Below are 26,037 nucleotides of genomic sequence, written 5' to 3' on the forward strand. Positions count from 1 at the left end.
TAATGCTGATCACTGGAGGTGAGAAAGGCCCTGGGCACTTGGGCTGCCCTCCAGGAGGACGAGTCTCCCAGTGCTGCAAGCCGTCCAAGAAGACAGGAATGCCAGATCTCATCTGTGCAGCCACATAGCCTAACACTGCACGTCCTTTAGACTGAGGAAATTCAGGGTTTTTAAAAATTAATATGAAGGTATTCTGTGAGTTAGGAGAAATGGGGTTTCAGTTTGAATTTGAGGAATTGTTAAAACAACCTGCAATAATATTATCCCGATTTAAGAAATGCATTCTATAGAGTGATCCGAGAAAATTGCTTTAAGAGACAGTGATGAATGATAAAAACAGGAATGTTGAGATTAAAGAAAATGTAGGCTTCTTGACTCTCTCTCTCCCTCCCCCACCACTTTTCTGTATTGAATTCTCTCATCTTCCCCACCCCCCATCCCCTGATTTCCTTTGCTCCTTTAGTGGAGAAATCACAAAACTTCACAAAATAGACATAAATATCACACAGTGTCTTCTTAAATAGAAGCTATCTAAGAGAGAAAATAGCAAAAGAATTTTCCCTAGCTGCCTAAGAAATTATTTCTTTCCTCTTACCTGATTTTTTCCCCATGAAGTTTATACGTTGTTGTAATAAGTAAAAAAAAATGATAAATATGATACCATCGTTTTAGTCCACACATGATCCAGAAAAAAAAGTTGCACACGTTTAATACCTCGCTTAATTGCAAACAAAGGCTGCAATTTGAGAGAATTGGGATTAGGGCTAAATATCTATTAACTGCTCTTTCTAGAGATTTGGGGAATAGGATGACCCTTTTTTTTTTCCTTTTTTTTTTTTTTTTTAAATAGGCTACAGTTTCACATGGCTCCCAAAAGAAATCTCTCTCCCTTTTTGTTTCCCACACCAATTGATTTATCATTTTGCTTGCAAGCAGATCCAGAATGTTAGGGCAAGAACACACTCACTTTTTTCTCGTAACTTTTTTGTTGCGGACCGAAACCAGTTGACTTGAATAAATTTTTCTGAGGCCTGAATGTAGCCAGCAACGTGGAAAAATCTTGCCATTCAGGGCTGTCTGAATGTACATTTCAGCCACACAGTAAGCTGCATTGGTAGGCACTGGACTGCTAAATACAACCATTTTTCGCAGCAGCGAGTTAGACAGGTGATTAGCATAATTAGCACCGAGCAGCTATACATATGGTAATGCTGAGTGTGTAAATGCCAGCTGCGGTGTAAAATTTATGTCAGGGGTCGGCAGGGCTGTGCGAAAGTATTGTGTTCCAGCTGCAGGTCAGGGCCGCCAGAGCTTACCTCCTTTTCTGTTGTTGGTGAATACGCCAACAGAAGAGAAAGACAGAAATATAACAGATACGGCTTTGATGGAACAGCCCAGTTCTGTGCAAGAGGGACTGTTCTGTAACACACACACACACACACACACTCTCGCACACACTTGCAGAAATCCCATTAGTTTCTCTACAAATTGTGTTTACTTCATGCAGGGTCCACATGAGTGGCAGCCAGGATGGGGGGTTTGGGTAGGTGAATGGGCCAAATGATTTCCTGGGAGGAAAACTTGCAATCACTGAATTTTTAGGAGTTAAGAGTTGTGCTTCTGTTCTTCTCCCCATCCTCTTGCCCCCCAGCCATTCCTTCCACTACTCCTGCCCACATTGTTTTCCTTCACATTAAAAGGAGGGTCCCCGCTGGATGGGATAGTGTCTGTCCTTTTGAAGAATGGGAATTAACTATCGTGGAGGTGTTAGTGTTGAACATGATAGAAGGTTCCGACAATGCGAGTCTTCCCAAACTGCTTGACTGCTTTTAGCAAAGGGCTAGAAGTTTCTTTGTGTTTGGTGGCAGCTATGCTTATCATTCCACCTGCCACCACTATCAGACCCATTAAATTCTTTATAGATAAGAAAACAGTCACATAGCCTCTTGTTTGAGAGGAGGACAGTCTTGAATGGCTCATGCCCTGGGTGATGCACAATGGGGTAATTTATTGCTGTGACGAGTTCATGCATTTTGCACTAGAAGCATTTTTTCTGGCCTCCTCTCCTTTTTCAGTTGGTGGCTATAAGGAGTGGTGGTGGTGACAGAATATAGTTCACACCACGCTGACCTGGTGATGAAACTTCCTCACAGCACCAGGGGGTCCTTCTGCACTGGCCCCTAATCCAGGTAATCCTGATGGCAACAAAATCATGAAAGTGGCCCCCAGTGACGTGCGTCTCCCCGCACAGATGCAGAGGGAAGGATCGGTGCTGGAGATGAATGGTGCCAGCGTGGTGTTCCATGGGGCCGGGGAGCCTGTGTGCAAAGGTGGAGCTCACGTTGTCTTCTCTCCCGTGCGTCCTCAAGTAGGAGGCCAGTGAAAAGAGACCTGGGCTGGGTAATGGCAAGAAGACTGTTCAGAGGAGAGAGGTGATGTCAGCCCCACAGAAGCTGGGAGAAGGGAACTGGGGTTAATGTTATGCAACAGCCTGAATGCTGTGATAGAGAGCCCGCCGCTGTGTAAGCACTGGGGTTTTGTTGTTGTTATTGGGTTGTTTTCTGTCTTTATTTTTTTAATGAAGACTTTAGGAGGCCTTAACTAAGAACTTAGAACTCGATAAACAACATGCTGCCTTTGGTCCCTGGGTTCCACTTCTTGGTCCAGCATGGCCTCTGAGCAGGCATCCTGCTCAGCTTCTGCAGGACAGGACTTGGGTCTGCATCAGCTTGCTGGTGGTGCTTGAGCGTTCAGGGGAAATCATGTTAGGACCTGGGACAGTTCACCGCTGGGCAGGTATGCACTTAGGGATAGAGCAGAGCTCCACTCTGTTGCATCCTGCCAGAAGCCAGGAACGTCCTTGCGCCTCCAGGCTGTGACTTCACTCGGCCTGTCTCAGGTGGTGTTGCCTGCAGCCTTCATTTGCCACAGCACCGAGTGACCAATGAAGAATGGGCCTCACAATAGATGCAGTGGCATCTTAGGAGCTGTGGCTCTGTAAGAAACACTGGGTTGGGGGAGCTGTGGCAGGCAGCAGGTCCAGTGCGGGCAGAGTGCTGGGTGACCTGATCGTGTCCGACAGGGTGAGCGGGCAGCTTCAGGGAAAGCCATTCAGAGGAAGCAGCCCGGGTGGTAACAGATGGCACCACAAACGGCTGGTATGGGAGCTTGCAACAGGCGCCTGCTCGAAGCCTACTGATTCTTCTATTGCCTCGGTCCTCCTCAGGTCTCTGGGGAGGTGTAGGGATGTGTCCTGCTCTTGTTTCTGTGGTTTTTGTCTCCCTGGGCTCACTTCATGAACGCACAGTCTCTCTGGGCTGTCTGATTCTCGCATTTTCCTATGGCAACACCCAAGGGCACAATCCCACCAGGATAAAAACAGCCCAGGAGCTGAAGCAGCAGTTGGCTGGTCATGAATAAAATAGATGGGTGGAAGAGTGACTAAAACTCACAGCCCTGGAGTTTTCAGCCAGTTGCCCAAATTACTGAATCTTCCTTTTTTTCAATTTAGAATGGTGCTAATAGTTTTGCAGTTACATCCTTTGAGAGATTTGTACTTTTCACCCTCACGGTAACTAATCGCAACATTGAAAGAAGGACCTGAACCAACTAAAGGGGAAAACATCTCTCTGGAGGCTGTGAGATAGATAGTTCATGGGATTAGTCCACTGCAAATGCTCACTTGCGTATACACAGACTCCATTTTCCTAATTGGGCTCTGAGTGGGTGCTTTTCAGGCTGAAAGGGTCATTTGCTTTGACTGATTGACTTTTTGAGGCTTTGGGAGAATTAATATCTTCATACAGATGATTGTCTGTTCCCAAGGCTCTGTATTGAGACTGTTCATTCGTTTATTCATCCGACACACTGCGTGTGCCGTGCGCCTGACGCACCTAGGTGAGTGGGCAGTGGACAGCACCTTTTTGAAAGGACTTGGAATTTATTGGGAGAAGACTTCTGTTGGTCCCTCAGATCATCTTTATGTGGATCACAATGAGCTTTTGCATGAGTGCCACAGGTGTTGATTAAGGTCTGTGCAAAAGGCTTTGTGGAGGAAGCAGGCAGTGGGAGAACGTCCTGAGGGAATGTCTCGCCTACCTTGGGCAGGAACAGCATGGTTTCCCACCTGTACTGGCCCTTCTTCACCTTAGAAAACGATACCTGATTTGATTTGGGGAGGAAAGGATCAGTAGAGCTTGATCAAGAGCTTCTTTGCCAAAGTAATGCTCTCTGCCTGTTTCAAAGAATTGGTTTGACCCTCTGATTTCTGGAGAACAAGATGGCAGAATTTGCAGGTACTGAGGCTTCGGGCCGCCTGTTCTGTGTGTACCCTCGTCCCTCCGCCCTCTCTGAGACAGGCCCTCTGGGGACCAGAAGCAAAGTGGGGCCTGTCCACTGCCACCCATGGGGCTCTGCTGAAAAAAACTGTCTCCTCAGTGGTCGTGAAAAATCTGGGAGGCAGTGTTGTTCTTTAAATAAAAATACCCATTATTTGTCCTGTGTAATACTTGTATGCGTTCTAAAAGCTCTAGCAGTGGGCTTACTGTAGTCTGGGGAATGGAATTTGGCACTCCCAGACTGCTGTCCTCGGCTGGTGCTCAGGAGCCTCGAGGCTCGCAGGGCACTTGGACTCGGGTTTAGATTGCCTCTTGTCAGCTGGGGGCCTACAGAGGGCTCCTGACCCAATTCCGGTGTGTGTGGAGGCTTCCCCACACCAGCCAGCAGTCCTCGGACACCAGTAGGGTGTCGGAGAATTCAGCTCAGTTCTGACACTGTCTCCCTGGGGATGGAATCAGATTCCATAGGTTAAGGATTCAGTCCTACAAGACCACCCCTCACTTCAGATGCCAGTTGCAAGTCCAGGTCATCACCTGTGCTTCTTTCTGACCGACTGGCTGTAAATCAGAGGTTCCTCTGACCCCCTCGACAGGTCAATTAATTTGCTAGAATGGCTCACAGAACTCGAGAAAACCCGTTTACTCACTAGATTATCGATTTATTACAAAAGATTTTAAGGATAGGAGTCAACAGCCAGATGAAGAGATACGTAGGGCGAGGTCCTGAACAAAATAGCTTCTGTCCTCATGGGGCTTGGGGCCCAGCACTGCGGCACATGGGAGCATTCTGGTTCCCCAATGTGGAAGCTCTCCAAAAATGGGGGCCAACAAGCTGTCCTTTTGGGTTTTTATGGAGGCTTCATTACTAAGTCATAAGATTGACTAAGTCACTGGTCATTGGCAGTTGATTCAACCTCAAGACCCCCCCTCCCCGGAAGTCAGGGGGTGGGACTGAAAGTTCCAGTCCTTTGATCACATGGCTGGTTCTCGTGGCAGCCAGCCCCACTCTTGAGTGGGCTCCAAAAGTCACCCTCATTGACGGAAACAAGACCTTTACGGCTCTGAAGAGAGTTCAGGAACTGAGGACAAGAGACCAAATATGATGACAAAAGATGCTCCTGTTGCTCTTGTCGCTCAGGAAATTCCAAGGGTTTCACCAAATATATGTGAGAAATATACTTCAGTCATCTGAATGGCCAAATATATATATTTCTTATAAATCACAGTATTGCAGTGACCTTGGGCAAGTCGCCTAAACTCTGCAGCCGGGTTTGCTCCTCTGTAAAGTAAGGGTGATGATACATGCCCGGTGATAAACAAATAGGTGGATGCCTGCTCAGCTCCTGGGTAAGGGTTTGGGAAATTTCACATAATTGTCAGTCCTCACACCATCCTGTGAGGTTAGTAGTGGCATTTTTATCCTGTTTTACAGAGACAGTTACTACAGTCAGCTATATCGGGGGCTTGTCCCAAATCTCAGTGCCTCAAGTAGAAGTCCTGGGACGTGGAACCCAGGTCTTCTGATCCCTGTTCTCATCGCCTGTCCAGTCCACCTCGCCCCACGTTGGTGGGGGAGCGGCACCCATCGAAATAGTTATAAATAAGTAAATAATGAGTGTGAAAGGGCTTTGGAATTGAAAAGCAGCTCACAAGTATAAATGGTTATTTTGTGTCCCAGGATCCCAAGATAACATTTTTCCTGAGTCTTGATCAAAGAGGTTTTTGTTATTTTATTATTAAAGTTGCTGTGTTTGTGAGGTGGGAAAGACTATAAGAGGACATCAGAATGTGATAGAGTTGCATGTTGTTTTTGGATTGAGCTTGTTTTTAATTCAGATCCCTACCAAGTAGCTTTCATGTTTATTTTTCTCTTTTTGTCACACGGAAGTCTTTAATTATACATGTTCATTGCAGAAAATTAAGAAATAGAGATAAACCCAAAAAAGGTAAGTGGGTAAATATTATACATAAGCCACCACATAGCAATAAGGGCTGTTCACATGGCTATCAGTTTGCCTACACCTGCATCACACATACTGGATCATATGGTTCATTCAGCTCAGTAGTCAAAAATGACTATGCAGTATTTCATGAGCATTTGATTATTTAAAAAACAATCTTGAAAATGGGAAAGAGAAGGGAGAAAACTATTTCCCCCAGACCACACCTGTAATTTCAGTCACTTGAATGGGTTCTGGGGGGCCTTCCTGAGAGCAGAGCTTCACCCCGATGCGTGAGAAGGAGCCAGAAAGGTGAGGGACAGCTCTGGGCCATCATGCCACTCAGCTGTAATTTAGCATAGGCATTTGCTAGGGCAGCAAAAGTCAGGCAAGTCCATGAAATTCCTCTGTCCAGAGGGGTTTCTGTGTCTGGTAGCTTGTTCCAGAGCACTGTCGGTGAATACTGATGTAAGACTGGATGAATGCTGTGCTGTTTCTGACACAGGTATACCCAAGAAGGAGCTAAGTCTACCAGTGCAGCTGCATGAGTGACATAATTGTGGCCTCACCAAGCTCCAGCCAAGCTTGCCTTCTTTCTCTCCCTGCAGCAGGCCAAACCTGAGGTCTTTGCAGTTGCTGGTTCCTCTGCCCAGAACACTATTCCCCCAGCTTTTTCAAAGTCAGCGTAAACATTACTTCCTTTTAGGTCTTCCCTGGCCACTCCATTTGAGGTGGCCTCCCCCGCCCCACGACCCAGTAACTTACATGGCGTTGCCATCCTCATTTCCTCCATGGCACCTGTCATGCCATGAAATTATCTTACTGGTTTGTTTGTCTGTTGCCTGTTCTCTGCACTGGTCACTGAGCCTCTTGGAGCAGGGAACTCACTGGTCTCATCCACCACAGCACCCCACTGCTCAGCAAAGAACACGCATCCCCAAATGCTCCCTGGATGAGTGAATCGTGCTACAGCTATTCATAAAGTGAAGTGGATGTGAATTAAACTTTTAAAAAGTTACTGAGTAGTTTTGCAGAAACATTCATATTTGGTTAAATATAAGATGAAATGTTAAGTAAAATATGGCCATGTAATATGTAAAAATAAATCATATTTAACTGTACTGAAAAATATATATAGGATACAGCATAGGTAGTTGAGGAAACTTTAGAATTCAAGGTCTTTCAACTCTAGTTGCTTGGTCCACCTATGATGATAATCTTGCCGTGGTTGAAACCAGTTGTGACATTAGCAAAATAGTCATATTTATCATGAGAGTGAAGAGATGGAAGGGCCGAAAGGCTTTCAGTTCTAGAGACAGGACAGATATACCCCTTTATTAAAACGTGTTTATTTAAATACATATCTAAGACATCTGAAAGGTGACACGATGGGGCCAGCCCTGTGGCGTAGCGGTTGAGGTCACTGTGCTCCCCTTCCACGGCCTGGGTTCGCAGGTTCAGATCCTGGGCGTGGACCTACACCACTCGTCAGCCATGCTGTGGTGGCGCCCCACATACAAAATAGACGGAGATGGGCACAGATGTTAGCTCAGGGCTCATCTTCCTCAAGCAAAAAGAGAGGAAGGTTGGCAACAGATGTTGGCTCAGGGCGAATCTTCCTCAGCCAAAAAAAAAAGGTGACATTATGGAGTCCCTGAGGTGTATTTTATATCTTGTAGGAAATAGCATCATTTCTGAAAACCCCTGTGATAAAATGCTTGATCCCTTACGAGGCTGGTCTGGAAGAGTGTAGTCCAAGTTCTTCTAAGCAGCAGGAGCCTCGAGTTTGATTTTTATTTTGTGTGCACTCTTCTCTTGGTCACCACCTTGTTGGTCACAGTTACAGGGGCTTCTCTGCTAGGGCGGGGGGGGGAGAAGAGGGGTTCTGTGGGTTGTTGTTGTTTGTTGTTGGTTTTAATTCACCTGGAGTTGTAAGCCTCAGTAAAGGTAAAAGGAAGTGTGGCTTTGTAAGCAGAATAAGAAATCGTGTATTCTGCCGATGCTTGAGGAGGCGGGTGGAAATGCGCATGATTTATAGGTGTGTGGTGTAGATGTTGTGTAGCCAGAGAAAGGAAGAGGTGAGCTTTTTTTCAAAAAGGCTATTTGGAGCTTCTTGGTGTGCAGCTTTTCGGAAGTGACCTCTGGCCTAATAATTTGCTTTTTAGCCTCATACAGTTTTTCTAACTCTAGAGGATGTGCATTGAGTCTAATTCAGCTCACTAGTTAATTAGTTGAAATAATGCATTGTGATTCCTGCCAGAAGGAGCCAGACCCTGCCTGCAGGCAGCTTTAGTGGAGCATCCTGCCTCTGTTGCAAGTGGTTTCCTGGTTTTCCTGTGGTCTTTCTTGAACTCCAGATTGCTTGTGAGGGCATCAGCAATTCCCTGGGGCATTTGTCCAAGTTTTCTGCACAGGGAGTCTTAATACTTTTGGTAACCAAATTGGTTTTCTAACCAACCAATTTCCCTCTGTCTTCCCCTCCCCCTCCCTCCGCCTCATCCTCCCCTCTCCCTCCCTCTGCCTCATCCGCCCCTCCCCTTCCCCTCCCTCTGCCTCATCCTCCCCTCTCCCTCCCCTGCCTTCCCTCCCCTGCCTCATCCTCCCCTCCCTCTACCTCATCCTCCCCCTTCCTCCGCTCCCTCCCCTCCCCTTCCCTCCCTCCCCTCCCCTTCCTCCCCTCCCTCCCCTCCCCTTCCCCTCCCTCCCTCCCCTTCCTCCCCTCCCTCCCTCCCCTGCCTCATCCTCCCCTCCCCTCCCCTTCCTCCCCTCCCCTGCCTCATCCTCCCCTCCCCTGCCTCATCCTCCCCTCCCCTGCCTCATCCTCCCTCCCTCTACCTCATCCTCCCCTCCCCCTCCCTCCCTCCCTCCCCTCCCCTGCCTCATCCTCCCCTCCCTCCCCTCCCCTCCCCCTCTGCCTCATCCTCCCCTCCTCCTTCCTCCCCTCCCCCTCCCCCTCCAGTCCCTCTCTGACACGGACAGTGTGTTCAGCCTCACCTCACCGAGTTCCGTGGTGGCCTTGGCCATCTGCATGAACCTGCACAGATGATCCTGCCAGTCTGTGAATCTGGACTGGTTTTCCTAATGAGGGCATTATTTGCTTTTTAGCCTGGCCCCCTTGTTTATAAAATATGCCAAGAGAACTAAACAACCCGCCGTTCCCAGTACTTATTTACTTGCCCAAACCAAATGTTTATGTCCTTGAATACTAAACTTGAAGAAAAAGGGTTCCTCCTCGTGGGAAAGCTTACAGTGATCACTGAAGGTTCTTTCTGAACTATAGCTGAAGGCCTGCTTTTCAGTCAGCATTCAACTTATCAGTGACTTAAGGAACTATTCAGACTCACAGGCTGGCCTTGGAGTGTGTGTGGGGAGGGACTCTAGGATTCTCCTGGTTGCCCGTTCTCCGGGCCCTTCCTTCCAGGCCCCTTACTCTTGACCCTCTTGGATCAGAGCACCCTCTCCAGAGCTTCACAGCACCGTTGCCGTCCCCATACACCTGCCCCATTGAGAAGTGAACCTCCCTTCCCGCCATACCTCCTGGCCCGGGGCAGCATTCTGAGCCTCACTTGTTCTACAGCCGTAATTGAAATACAACCCAGGACCTGAGGAAGAAGACAAAAGACAGTGTGCAGTAACAGTGTCACTGCACCTCATTGCTTTGGCTGGCCTGTTGGAGAGCCGGGTCAGTGCTGGGGCAGGGGATCTGGCTTGAGCGCAGGTTTAAAATCACCTGGGGAGCTTCTGGAACACAGGCTGCCCGCCCCCAGGCAACTCAGAACCTGGCACCTGTGTTTTCTGGACGCTGACCCGGTGAGTCTGCTGGAGCCAGGTTCCGGGACCTGCCCATGACAGCCACGGCTGATGCTCTGGGTTCCTCTCAAGTGCGAGTTCCTCGCGTTCCTTGTGGGCATCTAGTATGAATCACATTGTTTATCTTCTCCTGGCAAATTTTGTGCTGAATACTCATTTGCCGCCTTTCCTTGTTTCTTTTTTGACAGGGAGAAACATTTCCATGTTACTTTTGCCAGATTATTTAGGAGAAGAGAGTAAATTGAAGCCATTTATTCTGAAATGTGCTGCTCTGGCACATTGTTTATACGAGTGAAAGAAATTGTAGCAGGTGTTTGCTCTGGTCTATAAGGAAGAGGTGTCTCAAGTGTTCCCTCCCCGCCGCCTTTCTCCCTATGGTGTGTTTGTTAGAAGGTGCAGGAGCACTGATGCATTTGGTTTGTGTATGTGACAGCAGGACAATCACAGTTAATAGGTTTCGTGAGTATTTTTTGTGTGTTTGTTATTGGTAAGTTAACATTGCCAATAATAGTAAAGTGAATGTAACGCCAATAATAGTAAAGTGAATGTAACTCCCCAAATCAGCTATGCATTCTCATGACCAGACTTCATTTATCGTGTATCCTGCGCCTCTTAGTGAGATAACAGAATGTGAATTTGTGGGGATTTTGCTGTTCTAACTGAAACCTGTACATGTTTGTCAGTTGGTGGACGAGTAAGTCGTGAATTAAATTATACTCGCCAGAAGATTGGAGAAGAGGCTATGTTTAATCCTCAGCTCATGATTCAGACCCCGAAAGAAGAAGGTGCCAGCGTCCTGACCACGGAAGCCCTCCGACAGCACCTGGACTCGGCGCTCCGGGCAAGCCGCGTCCATGTTTACATGTACAACAGGTGAGGCGGCACACAGGCGGCTGCGCTGAACCCCTTTGTGTTAGTACAGAAGGTTGCCCTTGAAATACACCTGGAGTTAGCGCAAATAGTTTCCTAATGAAATTATTTTTTTTTTAAATCTTGATTTGTTTCTCGAGTTTGGTAACAAAGCTAATACATTACTTTATAATGTATTTTCAGTAAGTATCTTGGCACTGTACCCAGATGAGTATGGTCCTTCAAGGAGCCATTTGGGTGGCTATACACCCATTCGAAAGATGTTTCATTGCTTAAGATATTTTTGGAACAGTTACGTTACGAATTCCATTTAGTCAACTTAAAAAGAATGAGAACAGAAAAGAAAAAGAAGGAAGTTACTTCTTGTGAACTTTGCATTCACTGCAGATACTGACGGTTGGTGTGTGTCACAAAACAGGGCTGAGCCGCTCTAGTGAGTTCCTGACAGGTAGTTCCTGACAGGTAGCCAGAGTCAAGTGGATTCACACACAGCGTTACCGAATGTTGCCCTTTAGCCTCATAGCGAATGCAGCAGTGCTGTGGGCGTAGGGAAAGCAGACGAGGAGTTCTGGAGCAAAGCCAGCAGTCTTGTTTTAATCTGTCTAGACTGAGTTACTCAGGGCAGGGACCACATCTTATCCACTCTTAGACTCCAGCATTTAGATCAAGGGCCAAGTACTCAGAGATTGTTGATTGACTAACTGCCGGGATTGATGAATTTAAACTGGATCTTCTCCCTGAACTGCCAAAATGACTGTCACTAAACCCTGAGTCCAGGGGACCACTGAGTTGGCATTTACTTAAGCATCCCACCCCCTTAGACTTTCAAACGCCTCTTAACTGAGTGATTGGCGAGTACAATGTATTTTTCACAGGAGACATGAGGAAGTGGCAAGTGTAGACATAGTCAGTGGCCAGGGAGAATGAGGGAAGAGAATAAAATGAAAATCTGTACTTGTCCCTGCTGCTGTAACCTCTGCTCTCCATAGTCTTAACTGGATTGGCTCTAAGACCCTTCTAGCTGGAGATAGAATCCTAGGGCCCAGCATGACCTGGGAGAAGGCCTGTATCTTTGGCGCACTCTTATTTTCTCCTCAGTACACTAAGTTGATGATCACGTGTGCTCTGCTATCCTCAGGAGGTTCCCAGAACAAGATTAGCTGGATGTATGTATGAAAGGGCTTTGGAAGACGTCAGGAGGTGCTTTAGTGCTTTTGTCAGGCTGGAGAGTGCATCCCCACTCCTACCTTCACAGCCCTCCCAGTCTTCCAGGAGCTTGGAGGGGAAGCCACTGCCCCGGGGAAGTTTTGCAAAATTTGCAAGTGGAGACCCCATAAAGAGCCTGGAAATGGGTGTCCCAGAGCCACTGTAAACATGCCCCATGCATTCTTAACATAATGGGACCCTACCTTGAGAGGGCTTGTCACACACTTAAGGAGATGTGAGCGTCTGTACAGTGAAATTACACTCTTAAGCCAGATGGAACCAGAGGACTTTTATGCATTGGAATGATGAACGTTAAAGAACATCTAGTTCAACCCATCTCATTTTTTAGGTGAGAAAACTGGGAATTAGATTAATTAAAGCATTTGGCCAATTTCATAGAGTTATTAAATAGTAGAGATAGATTTCAAACCCTTTCTTCTGGCTCCAAACCCAGTGATTTTTCTAATGCACAGCCAGGCCCTTCTCAAGCAAGTGTAAATAAGAGTGAATTGATCAAGTGACATTGAGAACCTACTCACTCTAGATAGTCTGTGTTAATGCTGTGTGAAAAATTAATATATAAACATACGTAGATGGATGAGTGGGTGGGTGGGTAGATGGATGGATGGATGAATACCTTGGGCCCTGCTCTCAGGAGCTGACAGTCTAGTTTGGGAAAGGAAAGACATCAACACAGATAAGCGTGTACAAAGCCAAACACAGGCAGTCCCCACGCAGGTGATCTGAGCAGCAGTGCTCTAGAGTTCAAGAGAAAGGGGTCATTTTCAATAGCACCGGTCAAAGAAAGCTTAGTGGGAAGCTGGCATTTCAGCGGGGCGCTGCAGGATGGATGGGAAGGTTCCAGAGGAAAGAGGGCAAAGTCTAGAACGCTCCTTTGGGTGACCAGTAAAAGAGACAAAAAAGAGACCAACAAAATAGAGCAGTTTAGAGGGAGTTTATTTTTATTTTTTCTTCTCTTGGATTTCCCATCCCCACCGTTTCCAGATTTCCTATTTTTTCAAGTTAAATTTATCTCCCTAATACACTCACAAAGGCATGGGCTTATATAGCACTCTTTTAGAGTTAACAGAACTCTGTAATAATAGGTAGATGGTAGATAATAGGGTTAATTGTTGATCAGTATATATAATATCATTTCCATAGGACAAGATTAGAAGACTGTAAAGTGGGAAATCGACCCACCTGGCAATGTAGTTTACAGCATTCGCGGTTAAAAGCAGGAAAGCTCATGTTGAGCACTATCTGTTAATAAGGACGTTATCTGCCAGTAAAAAAATGTCAGCCCTCTTCTCCCACCTGAATATTTATTCACACTTTATAAACCTTACTAATTTAGTCTCCACTTATTTTGAATTTGTGATAATTCAACTCTGAATTATCTGCCCTGAAGTTGTTTAATGTATGTAGAAAAGCAAATTAATGGTGTAAACAAGATTATTAGGAGAACACTTAGGAAAACAAGACTTTTCAAGTACTTTGGTAGCATTCATTTACATAAACACCCACATGTTAATTACAATTGAGTATTATCTATTCATTAAAGCAAGCTGGTTGAGTCTCTACTTGGCAAAAGCTCTGCTCGCTTTGACAGATGCTTAAAAGTGATCAAGATTGTTGTTCTTTCTATATGTTCTTTAGTTCTGATTTCCTTTATTACAACGAGAAATTTTTGTCTCTGCTTTTTATTTTAATAGGCAGTGGAAATTAGAACATTTGTGTTACAAATCCGGAGAACTTATCACAGAAACAGGTTACATGGATCAGGTATAATGTTTTTGTTTGTTTGCAAAAAAATTCTCAAAAACACCCCAGTGATATGCGTTAGCCTCATGTGGGGCCTGTTCTTTTTACTTTTGACAGATAATAGAGTACCTCTACCCCTGTTTAATTATTACCCCTCTGGACTGCTTCTGGGAAGGGGCGAAGTTACAGTCGGGGACAGCGTACCTACTGTAAGTGTGGGGTCTTCTGACGTCTGTGATTTCTAAACTCTAGAATGTTTCTGATGTTAGTTTATCATTGTTTATTCTGTTTCAATTTTGATCAAGAATTAAAAACATTGAAATTCCATGTGCATTTTTTGAGTGAATAGTTGGGGGAGAGGGGACTTCTGAGAATGTTTTTCCTCTTTTCAAAAAAAAAAAGTTCTGTAGGCATCATTAAATTTCATTCTCTTTTACCAGTCTATTTATATGCAAATAAAATGCAAATTATTCGGAGTATGTGTGATTTTTAACTCTTTAAAATGTACTCAGTTTTGCAGACCAAGCACTTTCATAGGTTTAGCTTATTTTTTAAGGAGAGAATTTATTAGTGGGTAAATGTCAGAACTAAATATTTTGAGTTAAAGTTCGAGACCTTCCTGTGAAGTAAAATTTTAACTAACCTTTCTTTGGGTCACATTAATGACATTTTAGGGGTAAAACTGCTATCTTTGAAGGCGATGGTAGGGGATGCCTCACAGTTTAGCAGTTGGATATTATATATACTGAATCATTTAAGGAATAATTGTTAATCAGTGTAGACATTTTCAGTTAATTATGCAAGAGTTAGTGTTTGGGTTATTGTTTCTGTCCTAGCCTGCACGAATCTGCAAAAGCAATTTGCAGTGGCCATACCCTGACCCTCAGTGTACAGTTTTAGATGGGAAATAAGGGGTTTTGTGTTTTCTGGTTGGGAGATTCTGAATAATGACTTCAGCCTGGGTAAGCAGCTACAGTGTGGTTTGAACCACATAACAGGCAGCCAAAAGCCTTTCTCGTCTGTCAACAGCACAAATTCAAAAGTGAGTGTGGGGGGAAGTGGCCTTGATGGCGGTGATGGCAGAGGCGGCAGGGGGCTTGCGGGGTTGACTGCCAGTCTGTCAGAGAGAGTTCCTCCTAAGTATGGGATTATTAAGGGTAATGGAGATCAGATATTTTGATTGATGACAATTACAAAGCATTTATTAGGCTGGCAAGTGCTAATCTGACATTGTGATTCCTCCACCCCCCCCCTTAATTTTGGATCTCAGTCTTCTGCTTAGAGGCACCCATTGGCTAATTTCATTTTTAGGTATTAAATAGAATATATCTGCAAGTAAAGATTCTTGGATGCCTTCATTAATTTATAGGCTCTCTGTTTGCCATCTTCATTCATGAATTATTTTCCTGACTTAGGTTTGCATGCAGATACACCTGAAGAGAGCATGTGTTTTTTATGCCAGGTCCCAGAATCGCAGTATTACCAGAAAGCCTCATGCAGTCCAGATGCAATATATGCAATATACGCAGTCTTGTTACTTTAGTAAGGGCTTGGAAGCCTCTTTTCATTGTCCTGCCTCCTAATTTCTTTCACAGAGGTAAGCCTCCTTTACAGTGGACAAACTTTGACCCTTTGGAATTCCTAGAAGAGTTAAAGAAAATAAACTATCAAGTGGACAGCTGGGAGGAAATGCTGAATAAGGCCGAAGTTGGTCATGGTTATATGGACCGGCCCTGCCTCAATCCCGCCGATCCGGACTGTCCCACCACAGCCCCCAACAAAAACGCGACCAAGGTGAGGACAGTCATGAGTCTTCTCAGCAGGGGCAGAGAGGAAAACCTGACGGTCCCCCATTTTTAGTTCTATTATTTGCGTTTTTAAGATTTCCTTCTCAACTTTTTTTGTCTATGGAACTAAATTTGTTTATAGAGCTAAATTTTGCTGTAAGATTTGCCATACGCCTTTCATTAGCCTTGTTATTAATGTTCTCTCTGAAACAAATAAGCCCTTAATGCACTGGATTTTAACAAGGCATGTGACCTGCCTACTAATTCCCGTAATTATGTGGTTGTCTTTTTATTGTAGCCTCTTGATATGGCCCTTGTTTTGAATGGTGGGTGTCACGGCTTGTCCAGGAAGTATATGCACTGGCAGGAGGAGCTGATTGTGGGTGGCACAGTCAAGAACAGCACTGGGAAGCTTGTCAGGTAATCCAGCACACAGAGGAGAATCCGAGCCATCTATTCTGTCCTTTCCTCCGAAACCACTTCCCTTCCAACATCTGTATTTGTGTTAATACGTAACTGTTACACTAGCTAGCCGTCTGGTGTAATCGAATATTAGGAAATGTTAGTGGTCCAGACCAGCTCAAAAAAGCACCTTGTGGGGAATTTTTCAAGTGCAGGTTTGTTGTTTTCATCAAGCTGTAGTTAGTGCCTACAGGGTTTTAGAAGATCTGCCCGTTATGTAGAAAGTCAAGAGAGTGTGAGGCAGGCAGAGATGTTGGTCCTAGCAGGTAAGGTTAAGTGAGGTGAGCTAAATTGCGTTACAGACTGTTAAAGGAAAAGACCAACAACTGACAGCTGAACGAGAATTATCCTCTGTGCCCTCGTGGGCTCTGCGCCATCAGGTGTCAGGCGCCCCGTCAGACAGTTCCCCATTGGGAAAGCCATCGTCTGAGATTTCTGCACAAGCGAGTGTGCAGTGTGAGCCCAGCGTATCTGGTCAAGCTATCTACTCCTCTAGACTTCCTGTTTCATTGACTAGAAACTGAGAAAGGAAATTGCCTATTAATTTAATTTTGGGGTATATCTGTAAAAGGTTCATAAGGTTACACCTTTAATATGGTACATCAATCTTTTAAATAAAATAACCATCCAGGTCCTGTTCTAATGGGAACGTGTGCTCGTGCGGAAGGACAGGATGGCTGTGGGTGAGCTGGGGGCTCCAGTGGGATTTTCTGCAGTGAGAACTGCTTCCCGGGGATGCTGATGCTGTGCCTTGTCGACCCCATCACAGTGCCCACGCCTTGCAGACCATGTTTCAGCTAATGACCCCCAAGCAAATGTATGAACACTTCAAGGGGTATGAGTACGTCTCGCACATCACCTGGAACGAGGACAAGGCGGCAGCCATCCTGGAGGCGTGGCAGAGGACGTACGTGGAGGTAAATCTGGCGTCCCCACACCCACCTTTGAAGCTGGGTACAAACCTCTTAGTTACGGAATACTTCATTTTAACAACTTTTTAAAACATTTGTTTTTTTCATTAGAATTTATTTTCAAAATGGCTTGTAATTCTGGGAACTTGGTGGGATGAAACCTTTTTTTCATTTACTTAAAACTGAAAATCTTCGTATCTGGGCAATGCTAATTCTAGTTGGGATGCCCTGAAACAGTTGGAGGAACCAGTTGTGAACTCAAGAGCTAAGGCCGAACAGTGTTAGAAAAACACTCGGTTAGCAAAAAAAGGTGTCTGGAAAACATTAGCAAGGCATAGAATCTGTTCACAGCTGCAGTCCCCTTGGTTAGGTCATGTGACAGGAGCTGGCCTTTGTTTCCCAAGCAGTGACCTCTGCTGAGCTGCATGTGACCTTTTAAAAGTGGCCAGCAAATGGAGGGGGGAGGGGTGCCTGTACGAATGAGTTGTTTTGGATAAGGGAGACGACGGGACCACAGATCTGCTGTGGGTTGTGGAGAGAATAGCAGTCTGAGATGTGGGGTAAAGAGCAAGTGCTGGGGCGAGCTTCAGTCACACCCGTCACCGAAGCCCCACTGTCTCACCTGATTAGCAACAGCCTTCATTGTCCCAGACCTGGGGCCATTTAATGTTAGTTGAAGTTCAAACCCAAATCATGTAGAACTCTTTCTAATGCACCATTAAAAAGTAGGGGTTGGGTGAAGGGGACATGTCCCCTGAGGTCTGTGTGTGATCCTTATGTTGTGACCATAGGTGGTTCATCAGAGCGTTGCTCAGAACTCCACTCAGAAGGTGCTTTCCTTTACCACCACCACCTTGGACGACATCCTCAAGTCCTTCTCTGACGTCAGCGTCATCCGAGTGGCCAGTGGCTACTTACTGATGGTAACAATCAATTCACTTCTACTGGGGGGTTTTGTTTTGTTTTTTAGTTTTTACCTTTCCATGACTGCTCCTGCTTTTTAACTGCTCTTAACACACACATGCATCCAAGACAGAGAGAGCTTGGCTTCATAACGGTTTAGAAAGTGGTCGTGTGAAGCGTTTTTTCCCATTTGCAGTTTGCCCATCTTTGACTCATAGCATTTTGTGTGATGTCTGTAATGTAAATTGTTGTTGTTGTTGGATTTAGTAAGTTCTACCTTTTGATTTGGGTGACGGGTGGGGGAAAACATTAGAATCCTCACACATTCTAATGTTTGGCTTTTGTTTTGTGTCTCCCCCTCCTTCCTCTCCCCCTCCTCTGATTCCCCTCCGTTCCTTTACCTGCCCCTCCCCACTGTTCTGCTTGCAGCTTGCCTATGCCTGTTTAACCATGCTGCGCTGGGACTGCTCCAGGTCCCAGGGTGCCGTGGGGCTGGCTGGCGTCCTGTTGGTTGCACTGTCAGTGGCTGCAGGATTGGGCCTGTGCTCATTGATCGGGATTTCCTTTAACGCTGCAACAACTCAGGTACTAAAGGAGCCATCCGTCCACTGTTTGTTGACAAACACCCTTCCCTGGGCCCGGCCCAGCTGGCCTCCTGTGTGTCCATGTCACTTAAAGGGTTTTCAGCCTTTTCCACAAGGTGGCCACATTTCTCAGGGGAGTGCTGTCTCTAAATGGACCACTCAGCAGTGAGCAGAAGATCTGAATGGACTTGTCGATTAGTAGAGATGCTTCATTTACCGATGGAATTGAGACCATTAATTAGCGCAGTGGTTCTCAAACTTTAGTGTACATTGGCATCATCACCGGAGGGCCTGGAGGGCTCTTGAAAACCCAGACTGCTGGGCCCACCCAGAGTTTCTCAGTCAGTCTGGGGTGGGGACAGGGAGTTCCCAACGATGCTGGTCCAGGGATCACGCTCTGAGGACCACTGCTTTAGATGAGTTCGATTCCTTCTCGTTGATTAACATTGTATGTGGAGCTTAGAAATAGAAACGTACAAGATCTCCTGTGAGCTAAAACTGCTAGACTTGAGGGATTTAACTATCAGATAAAACTCAGTTCTTCACCGTGAGTGAATGTAATCTGTCCTTTGGGAGGCTGCTGGGGGCGTGGCAGCAGTGACTGACAGAGCTCTGGACTGGTCACAAGTGGGCCTCGCCTGACTGATGCGCTGCGCTCTGGTTTTACCGCAGGTTCTGCCGTTTCTTGCTCTCGGCGTTGGTGTGGATGATGTTTTCCTTCTGGCACATGCATTTAGTGAAACAGGACAGAATAAAAGAATCCCTTTTGAGGTAATAGAAAAACAGAAGAAGAAAGCTTTGGGGACAGCCAAAGGCCCCCCTGCTCCTGAGTGTTTGTCCTTTCATTTTCCTCGATCTGGCCCAGTAAATATTTTAGTCCCGAGTCAGATGACGTTACTGGCTCTAAATAAGTAAAGGAACTTAGAAGAATATCAAGACACTTATTCCAAAGCCCATACTTCCTTCTCTGGGGTTTTTTTCACTTTGTCCCCTTCCCTTCCCCACTTTTAAATCATTTAAAAATTTACTTAAATCATTATCTTGCAGCTTTGTGCTTTGGATGGTAATAACCATGAACAAAGCGTGACTATATAGATGGTACTGAACACTTTGCAGTGCCAGTGTTAGGGGGTGAGGCAGAGATGGATGTCCCTTTCAGATCGCTAACGTCAGCATTGTAAATGACCAGTTGTCTTATTTTGCCATGTATTTGAAACGGTCACACACTCTGTGCTCTCAGGGGACCCGCCCTGTGAGCGCTCAGCACTGTGGTTTCTCATCCTCAGGACAGGACCGGGGAGTGCCTCAAGCGCACAGGAGCCAGCGTGGCCCTCACCTCCATCAGCAATGTCACAGCTTTCTTTATGGCCGCCTTAATCCCCATTCCTGCTCTGCGGGCATTCTCCCTCCAGGTGAGTTTCCGGGGATGAAGTCTGTGGGGATCCTCGAGCATGCCCTGACACTGAGCCTCCTGGCCTGCTATTCCCCTCAAGTGCTGATGGTGTGGCTACCTGGCAGTGAAGTGGGGTGCCAGCGTCTGGGGCTCCTGAGGGGGTGCTTCTTTCAGCAGTGGCCCTGACACTCCCTCTGAAAAGCACTCTAGGGTCCTTTCATTCCTTTCAAGCCCTGGAGCCCAGATGCCTGTGGCCTGGGTGCTTTCAGGGCCTGCTGCCTTAGGGAGTTGCCCTTTCCTTTCTAGTGAGACTGCAGTAGTACCAGGGCTGCTCCGTGTAGGGCGCCAGTTTACCCTCCTCCAGAGGGTCATGAGTCCTCTGGCTTTGTCCACAGAGCAGCCCCTTCTTGGCCGTCTCTGCTTCTAAACCCCACTCTCCATTTCTGTGTTTATTCCCCTCCCCTGCCGGCCCCCTCAGCCCTAACACGCCACCCTCTCTCTCCATTTCCCTAAAGCAGCCCAACACAAGGCAGTTGCAGAGACAGACTTCACTGACTGTGAAGATGAGGTTGCCGTGCAGCCCAGGCGAGGCAGTAACCTGAGTTGAGTATTAGGTACCGCTGTGTGAGCGTGTAGGCCAATCTCTGCCTGCAGTGGGGCTCGTTGGTGGGCCCTGGCTTGCCACCTCTCTCCCCTTGGTCGGCCTCCACAATCTCTCCTGTCCCCTCTTCTCTTTCCTTTTGGTCCCCTACTCCCCTCTCAGGCTACCCAAGAAAACTAAAACATCCTCTCCCCTCTTATGCAGAGCAATTTGACTCCTGCATTGTTCTGCTCTCTCCTTCCAAACCAAGCCCTTTCACACCTAGAGGCCATCCAGATATTTTTTTTTAAGCAGAGAGCCAGCTGATATGAATTGTAGAATGGAGCATTCCCTAGCCTGGGGTGCAGCCCTGGTCATTCCGTGGGTGGCCTGAAGTACTGGCGTTGCTCTCCAGCTCCTTGAGACTCATAGGGACCCTGAGATCAGGCGATGCAGCAGATGACACAGGCTGTTTGGCCAGTCTGTGATGTGGTCCTAAGCACGAAATGGTTTAGGGTTTTGATAGCTCAAGGATATTATTGAAGTTTTGTGAACTAAATTCAAATTTTAAAACTTCAGCTGTTTTCCAAGAAAGAATAAGGAGCAATGGCTTTCCCCTTTCTTTATTTCTTTTTTTTTATAATAGGGTATGTAATTCATGAGATGGCCAGGTTTTTAAAGGAAACTACTCCTGGTGTCACTTTTTAAACTATTATTAGATCCACCCCGTTCACACTGCTTTACTTCCTAATCGCCAGATGTTCTAGGGATTGTGACCAGGAAGAGAAATTGATAAATCACAAATTAGGTTTCTGTTTATATTTTTGTCAACATGTTCAGCTCTTTTTTAGTCTTCATATTTGAATTTCATTAGTAATAAACACCTAAACAACTAATGATTCTGTTGTGTTTAGAACACTAGACTAGTTTAATATTTAGTGGAAGATATAACATGAGAAAAGATTTTGTACCAGTCATCTGACCGCCAGCCCCCAAAAGAAAAACACTAAAGAAAAAACCTAAAAAATAGAAAGTTTATTTTTATTATAAGTATATATAAAAGTATAAATAGAAATAGCGAGTGAATAAGTGAATAAAGTTAAATCTGGAACTGGACCAAAGCTCAGGAAAATGAAAATACACCTAACCGCTTAGTATTATGGAAGATAAGTTGGAAATGCCTGCCCAGTCCTTGGTACCACTAGACTGAGAGGGCCTTTGTGCGCAGATGTGGGTCCGTGCTGCGCTCTCTGATGTCTTCTTCCCGTTTTATGTACGGCAGATGCCATATTGAGAAACTGTCCTTTCAGCAGTGGGACCCTCTCTCCTGCCTCTCTCCTCTTCTGCTGGCTTTCCCCTCGCTGTTCTTCGTCTGCTCTGCCTCCCGCTCCTTCTTTTCTTCTTGTCCCCGCTCATGTTCTCCTCTCGTCTCTCAGTACACACTGACGATCCATCAGCACAGTCTCCTTTAGTGATATCCTATGGTGTGGGGTCTGAAAAGCTGCATGCATTTTCCTTATGCCTTTTAGAAAATCCAGTGCGCTAAGTTCTCCCCAGGTAAGCACCTTCCTGAGATGAGATGAGTCCTGTTGAGTTTGCATTTGTATTCCAAGCCACTGGAGTATCACTGTAGAAAATTGCATCGACGGCTTCCAAGAGTCCTCAGTTACTGCAGGAGGGCTTTCCAGGACACTGGCTCATTCTGTGTCAAAAAACAAACCAATAAAACCAAAAACAAGGGAAAGAGAAAAAAGAAAAGAGAGAATGTGCTGTGATTTTTGCAGTGGCCACCAGAAATTTACACTGGTTCCCTTTTAAATGTATTGACGTTTGAAATTGACCATTATGTAGCTCCCTTTCCTTTAGTGAACCGTGGTAGGTTGTGACTCTGGATATTCATTTGTGTTTATATTTTCAGGATGCTACAGATTAACGTCAACAAGGAGAGATCCAGAGTGGTTCTGTCCAGTAATAAACCTGTGTTACCTGGGAATTTTTCCCTGTAGAACTTTTCCAACTTTGTAGCCTTACCAAAATAAATAGAAATTTTCTTCCCAGAGAAACTATCTTAGATCTCCATGTCAGTGTCCATCCATCTGTCCAAATGCCATCTCTATACCAGAAAGCAGTGTCACCCGTCTGTAATTCTTTGGGAACCAATGGCCCCGCACTGGGGCTTTGCTGGTAACTGAATAGTATTTGTTCTTCAGTGAAAACTCCCAGAACAGACTGCCTTATTGTTCCTAATGGTAAGAGGGTTTAGATGAGGCCCCTCTAGGCAGGGCCAGTTTGTCTCTGTGCTCTGCCAGTGTCTCAGCGGGGCCACCTTAGATGCTCCCTAGGGGATGGGACATCTCCTTCAAGCACAGGAATGAGGACTAATTCATACTGCAGATTGCCCCCATCAGCTTTTCAGATTTACTTGCAATTTCTTAAACTCCACTGGCTCCAGCGGTGACACTCCCCCTTCCTGAGAAACCCTTGCTGCTTGTTTTCACTGTTTTGGTGCACCTGAGGGGACGCTGAAGTTCTGCCCTTTTCTTGTCAGAATATGTTCTCCCTATATATGTCATATGCCATTTGATAGTGAGTTTAGATGGGACACTGCTTTGGGGTTCTCCTCTCATCCCTTCATTTCAACCGCAAACTCCTCCAATTGAAGAGGCCTGGTGTCGGGTACATTCCCCAGCCACGGTGGGAACCCTCAGTGTTGTTCTGGCTAGAATACTGGGGCTACGTGTGTATGCCTGCGTGGCTCTTAGTTTCACAGTTTCTGCCCTCGTCCTCAGGGACTTCTGTTCAAAGTGAGATATACAGAGTTTCTTCTGTGTTCCACTCCAGAATTCTAAACATGAGCATAATTTAAAAAACAAAACAACAACCAGAAAAACCTGTAAGGATTCCACCTCCAGGACTAAATTTTCCTGGAAAATCTTCTTGAGAACCAGACCTGTTCTTCTCAGCATCCCTGTTGTCTGATTGGTCAGGGGTCCTAACCCAGCCTGTGTCCACCCCTCCAGAAGTGACCAGATCTGACAAGAATCCCCGGGTCCCGGTTGGGCTGAGGGCTTTGGCATCAAGCCCAGGTTGGAATCCCATTCACTGGGTAACCTCCAGCAGGTGACCTTCCTCTGCACCAGGGGTCTTGATGATTGGGTAGTAATGTCAACAGTGGTGATGATGTCTATCCTGGTTGCTGTAGGAATCGAATGAGTCATGTATTAACCACCGCCCACCGCTCCCCCTTTTTCTTCCCCAACAGAATTTTAAACCCAGCAGGACTAGCAGCTTGTGCCAGGTGTGTCCCTCTCAGACACGGCCTGTCAGATTTCCTCCACGTGGACCATCCTTCCTCCCTGGGCCCGCCAGAGGTCTTTTTTGTCTTCTCCATCTCCCCTAGAAACCCTCCTTGACCACGATCCACCCAATCCCCCGCTGCACCCCACCCCCACCCCGTACCCCGCCACGTGCTCCTCTTCTCGGATCCCTCTGGAACTGGCCATGCTCTCAGGACTGCGTTCATCAGCCTGGGGTGTAACTTGTGTGTAGGTCTGGCTGTGTCCGTCCTTGGGAGCAGGATTTTGTTTCATTATGTTTGTGTCTCCAGTACCCAGCACAGTGCCCCGACTCTTCTTTTTAAAGTATTTTCTCTTGGATAAATCCTCTAGTCAAAATAGGGATTTGCGTATTAAAACAAGCCTGTCAGGCAGGTCTTTAAAATACGTACGTCAGAATGGTAAATTCATAGGTTTCATACATTTTAAATTGATGAGGAATTTTCAAGACAGACTAAGAAGAGAGGGGTTAGGTAATTTTTAAAAGGAGACTCTTGGTTATTTTTTGGTTTTATAGACTCATCAGGGAATTAATTATTGAAAGGCATCTCTCAGAACGTGGGCCGGCCGTTTCCCCATCAGCATAAACTCACAGTGCCCATCAGAAGCCCGGTGTGAAGTCCTCCTCGGGTTTTGTTGTTTTTTTTTTTAAATACCTTTATTATGGACTTTTTGTGTGTGTGTGTGTGAGGAAGATCAGCCCTGAGCTAACATCCATGCCAATCCTCCTCTTTTTGCTGAGGAAGACTGGCCCTGGGCTAACATCTACTGTCAGTCCTCCTCCTTTTTTCCCCTTTTTCTCCCCAAAGCCCCAGTAGATAGTTGTATGTCATAGCTGCACATCTTTCTAGTTGCTGTATGTGGGACGCGGCCTCAGCATGGCCGGAGAAGCAGTGCGTCGGTGCGTGCCGGGGATCCAAACCCAGGCCGCCAGTAGCAGAGCTCGTGCGCTTAACCGCTAAGCCATGGGGCCGACCCAGAGTTTTTAATTTTCAAAAAAATTTCTGATGATCTCTTGGTTGCTTAGCATTCCAGTTGCAGTTTTTTATTGTGCTCCTGCTTTCCATGCCTTTCTGAAGGGGAGAGCCTTTTCAACTGTCCTTTGTTGGCCTATCCCTCTTAACAGCCCAATTGTGTAATTTTTACTAGGTCAGCAGGAGATCTGCCACAGAACTGCAGAACCTAGCCCGTGTTTATTCTAGGTTATGGAGTGACTTTTGAATCTGTACTTATGTATTCTGTATACTATAATCACACACAGGAATTTCTTTCTGCTTAACTCTCCTTGACCTTTCTGTTCCTGTGTTCACATACCCCACAGGCTACTCCAGAGGCTATTTGGAATGTGCCTATTAAAAACCTCAGGGGATATGTTTGAAATTTTATTTCATGTTTTAAAGGTGACGTTTTGATATACTCGATCTACTTTGTGTACAGATTTTCTAAGTGTAAAATCAGGTTTGCATGAACTCTTAGAAATGTTCTGAGAGGGAAATGTTCCTTTTTGTTTTAAATTGAAGCATCTCAAGTATGTTCTCTTCTGCCTTTGTAGATTTGGTTTGGTCAGGTTGCTAGCAAGATGCTAGTTAAGTTCCTGTGTTTGTACCTTAGGAGTTCATAGAATGAGTAGACATGCGCAAGATCAGAATGATGGGGGCCTGTCCCAGTCAAATGGTCTCCTAATGATGGAGGAGAAGCAAAGTGATGAGAAACTCCAACATCTATTTCCATTTTAAACACTTCAGTAGGAAAGTGAAAGAAAGGTGTTTAAAAACATCTTTATTTTCAAAGCAGTGCTCTGACTGGAAGGAGATATTATTGGTGACCTCTACAATTTTTTTTTTCCTGCCCCCAGGCGGCTGTAGTAGTGGTGTTCAATTTTGCTATGGTTCTGCTCATTTTTCCTGCAATTCTCAGCATGGATTTGTATCGACGTGAGGACAGGAGATTGGATATTTTCTGCTGTTTTACAAGGTACATTTTCTGCCTGCTGTGGGCTTGGCGGGGAATGCCATTCACGGGGCTTGTACCAGTGTGCTGGAGGCAGGGCCATGTGGGCAGAGGATGCTTCCCTGGGGGTACCAGAGCCACTGGGATTCTCCCCTCCTCCTCCCCCAACCGAACATTCTCACGGATCTGATACATAGGATCATTT

The 26,037-nt window shown here is 46.0% G+C and overlaps 1 protein-coding gene across 3 annotated transcripts in view; it reads left to right on the forward strand.

Moving 5' to 3' along the window:
• PTCH1 (patched 1) overlaps window positions 1–26,037 on the forward strand; it is a 71,084-nt gene that overhangs the window by 19,017 nt on the left and 26,030 nt on the right. For all 3 annotated transcript variants that reach the window (XM_014795574.2, XM_004440815.3, XM_004440814.3), the window contains exons 3-13: window positions 10,771–10,960; window positions 13,879–13,948; window positions 14,045–14,136; window positions 15,523–15,721; window positions 16,013–16,134; window positions 16,946–17,093; window positions 17,879–18,010; window positions 18,420–18,575; window positions 19,247–19,345; window positions 19,861–19,986; window positions 25,738–25,856. In XM_014795574.2, the coding sequence (XP_014651060.1) occupies window positions 10,771–10,960; window positions 13,879–13,948; window positions 14,045–14,136; window positions 15,523–15,721; window positions 16,013–16,134; window positions 16,946–17,093; window positions 17,879–18,010; window positions 18,420–18,575; window positions 19,247–19,345; window positions 19,861–19,986; window positions 25,738–25,856 (1,453 nt within the window). The remainder of the gene's footprint in view (window positions 1–10,770; window positions 10,961–13,878; window positions 13,949–14,044; window positions 14,137–15,522; window positions 15,722–16,012; window positions 16,135–16,945; window positions 17,094–17,878; window positions 18,011–18,419; window positions 18,576–19,246; window positions 19,346–19,860; window positions 19,987–25,737; window positions 25,857–26,037) is intronic.

The sequence above is a fragment of the Ceratotherium simum genome, chromosome 20 (assembly GCF_057802395.1).
Source record: "Ceratotherium simum simum isolate JZ-2026a chromosome 20, ASM5780239v1, whole genome shotgun sequence".
Taxonomy (NCBI): domain Eukaryota; kingdom Metazoa; phylum Chordata; class Mammalia; order Perissodactyla; family Rhinocerotidae; genus Ceratotherium; species Ceratotherium simum.